The following is a 2,564-nucleotide window of genomic DNA, read 5'->3' as shown; positions in this document are numbered from 1 at the left end:
GTGCTGGGGGGGCGGGGGCGGTAAGGGGACTGGTCGAATCTTTTTTCTTGACCTGGGTGCCAGTTGCATGCTTGCCTTCACTTTGTGAACACTTGTAAGCTGGACTCAGCTTGTGCACTTTCTTATACATACATCTGACTTTATTCTAAAAGTTCAGAATAAGTATGTAAACACTTTCTTAAATGGCAGGAGTATTTGGATGTAGAAGTCAACATTCTGCCCTGGCAGACTGACTCCTTGGCGTTTCCACCTCCTTGCACTGGCCTGAATTCCCTGATCCAGGCCCCCAGTTCTCTGTCCTCACCCATCTCATCCTCCCGGGAAAAGCTCAGTCCTGGATGACCTGCTCTGTGACAGATTGGGGGATGGAGAGCCTTCCCTTCTAGAGTGAGGCTGTATAATGTGCTTGCTGCCTCAGGCCAAAGAGAGAACAAAAATTGTCTGCAGAGAGCAAAATGCACAAACTCATCACAAAGCTACCAAGAGCCAGAAAGCCAAAAAAAAAACAAAAAACCCCAAGTACCACCAACACTCCTAAGTCACCTGCACCCCTCCCCTGAGCAATCCCCTGCCTCCCCAACAGTCCTCTCTGCAGGATTCAGGCCGGGCCGGGGTGAACTAAGGACACATTAGACTTCCACTTCCTTCCTTTCCTCTTAGGAGATGCCAAATCCATGATCTAGAAGGCAATCTAAAGCCATTTTCAACTTGGAAACCTGTCAGACCAGTGAATTCCTCCTGGACACCCCCTGGAGTTAGCTGAGCAGCGCACACATTGACACCGTGCCATCCTCCAAGCTCCCACCAGTCCTCCAGGGGTTGGGAGGAGGCAGGCAGAGTGATCACAAGACCTCTGAGAGGTTGGAACTTAGCAGGCAAAGAGACCTGGCTCCAGCTTTGGGCACCCATTGTGGTTAGGGGTACACCCCTCCAGATGGGCCCCAGTTGAAACGCTTTAATTTTCACCACCCTCAGAGTAAACTGTTCACACACTCCAAAACCTCAGTGACAATTTAAGCACCCAGAAGCCAAAAGCCTGGCTCAATACTGAGTCCCGCTGAAAGTGAATCCAGCCATCAACTATGCTCTGCAAATAACCAGCCCAGGACCACCCCAAGGCCCAGCCCTGTGGAGTATAAGTCACAACCATAGGCAACATGGAGGGGGGCTCACTGCCGAGTCCTGGGGACCCAGGCAGCCCGGTTCATTTTTACACTGAGAGCAGCCAGTTGGAACCTTGCCAAGAAGTGGCACATTTGGGCATGACACGGTGGCCAGCCAGCATGGGGAGCAGGGTGCATGTCCCCCCCCCCCTTGGAATCTGGGTCATGCTTAGATAACTGCTAGAGAGCCCGACTAATTACCCATCCTTGCCTGCCTACATCTCAACAGATGTTAAGCCCTCCTTAAGGTTTATTTCAAGCAGGCACAGATTTAAAGAAACACCGGGGATCTGCATTTTGATAGCATCTGAACAGAGGAAAATGTGGTCTTCACCTTTCTCTGGATCTTTTGGTTTAAAAAAAAAGAAAAAGGCGTTTACCTGCCTGAGATGTCCACATGGGTGCTGATTCTCCTGCTGTCCCCTCGCGGCTCCCAGTGGTGGGAGAAGCCGAATCCAGCCCAGGGCCTGGCACGGCCCTCTAGGCAGGACCCAACATTTTCTCCTGCCCTATCTTTCCTCCCGAGAGAGCTCATACTGGGTCTTCCAGGTCAGGGCCCCAGATGGGGCCACTGGGATGCTTGCTACACCCCAAAAGACGAGAGGACATGGGAGATGAAGTGCCCTCCACCTGTCCAGGCTAGCGGCCCACTCTGGCCAGTGCTGGCCCCTCAGGGTGAAGGCCACATGTTCTCTTCCTCACTCCTGGCCCTGGAAACCTCTAAGTATCCCCAAGAGTGTGGCCCCCACCTGGGGAAGGCCGGTGGACAGGCCAGCGAGCTGGAATGGGGCTCTGGCTCTGTGGCAATCGCAAATGCTGGTGAGGGGAGACTAAGGATACCCAGCCGGTGCCCCCATGGCTCCCCGGCCCTGGCCAGTGCGCTCAGGCCGCGGCCCCGGCTCATTAGGGAGAACCCTGACCCCTTTGGAACTGGCTCTAAAGGCCCCACCAAGGCCCCTGCTCGACCCCAGGGCCCAGCCCTCCTTCTGGAAGAGGTTCTTCGGAGAAATCCACTCCCCGGGTCCCCCCACCCCAAGCCTGCACCGTAGCTCAACCCCGCTCGGGGTGGAGAGACTCCGCACACTCCTCCCCGGGTGCCCCCTCTCCCAGCCCCTGGAAGACCCCCCCACCTCCCATCAACCCCCGGGTCTCCCTCCCAGCCTGGAAGAGGGGAAGCGGAGGGAGGAGGGGGAGGCGCAGCTGCCGGGCTTCGGGCAAAGGATATGGCCATTCGGTGATCTTTTTGGCGTATTTTCTCACCACGTTGTCCTCGCTGAAGAGGAACAGAGACCGGTTGACCGTGAGGCAGTTCTGTCGGACGGGGATGGGGTTGTAGAGGGCCATGGTCCGCGCTCTCTGCGCCATTGACTGCTTGTACATCCTTTGCGCCCCGGGCTGCCC

At 55.9% G+C, this 2,564-nt stretch overlaps 1 protein-coding gene across 1 annotated transcript in view; it reads right to left on the bottom strand.

Moving 5' to 3' along the window:
- The window catches only part of CACNA1A (calcium voltage-gated channel subunit alpha1 A), a 259,443-nt gene that overhangs the window by 237,614 nt on the left and 19,265 nt on the right, over positions 1–2,564 (bottom strand). Inside the window, exon 2 of the mRNA XM_015562412.1 lies at positions 2,389–2,558. Coding sequence (XP_015417898.1) covers positions 2,389–2,558 — 170 coding nt within the window. The remainder of the gene's footprint in view (positions 1–2,388; positions 2,559–2,564) is intronic.

The sequence above is a fragment of the Myotis davidii genome, unplaced genomic scaffold, assembly GCF_000327345.1.
Source record: "Myotis davidii unplaced genomic scaffold, ASM32734v1 scaffold1238, whole genome shotgun sequence".
Classification (NCBI taxonomy): domain Eukaryota; kingdom Metazoa; phylum Chordata; class Mammalia; order Chiroptera; family Vespertilionidae; genus Myotis; species Myotis davidii.
Note: the sequence above shows the minus strand (reverse complement) of the source record. Positions and strands in the feature narration are given on the sequence as shown.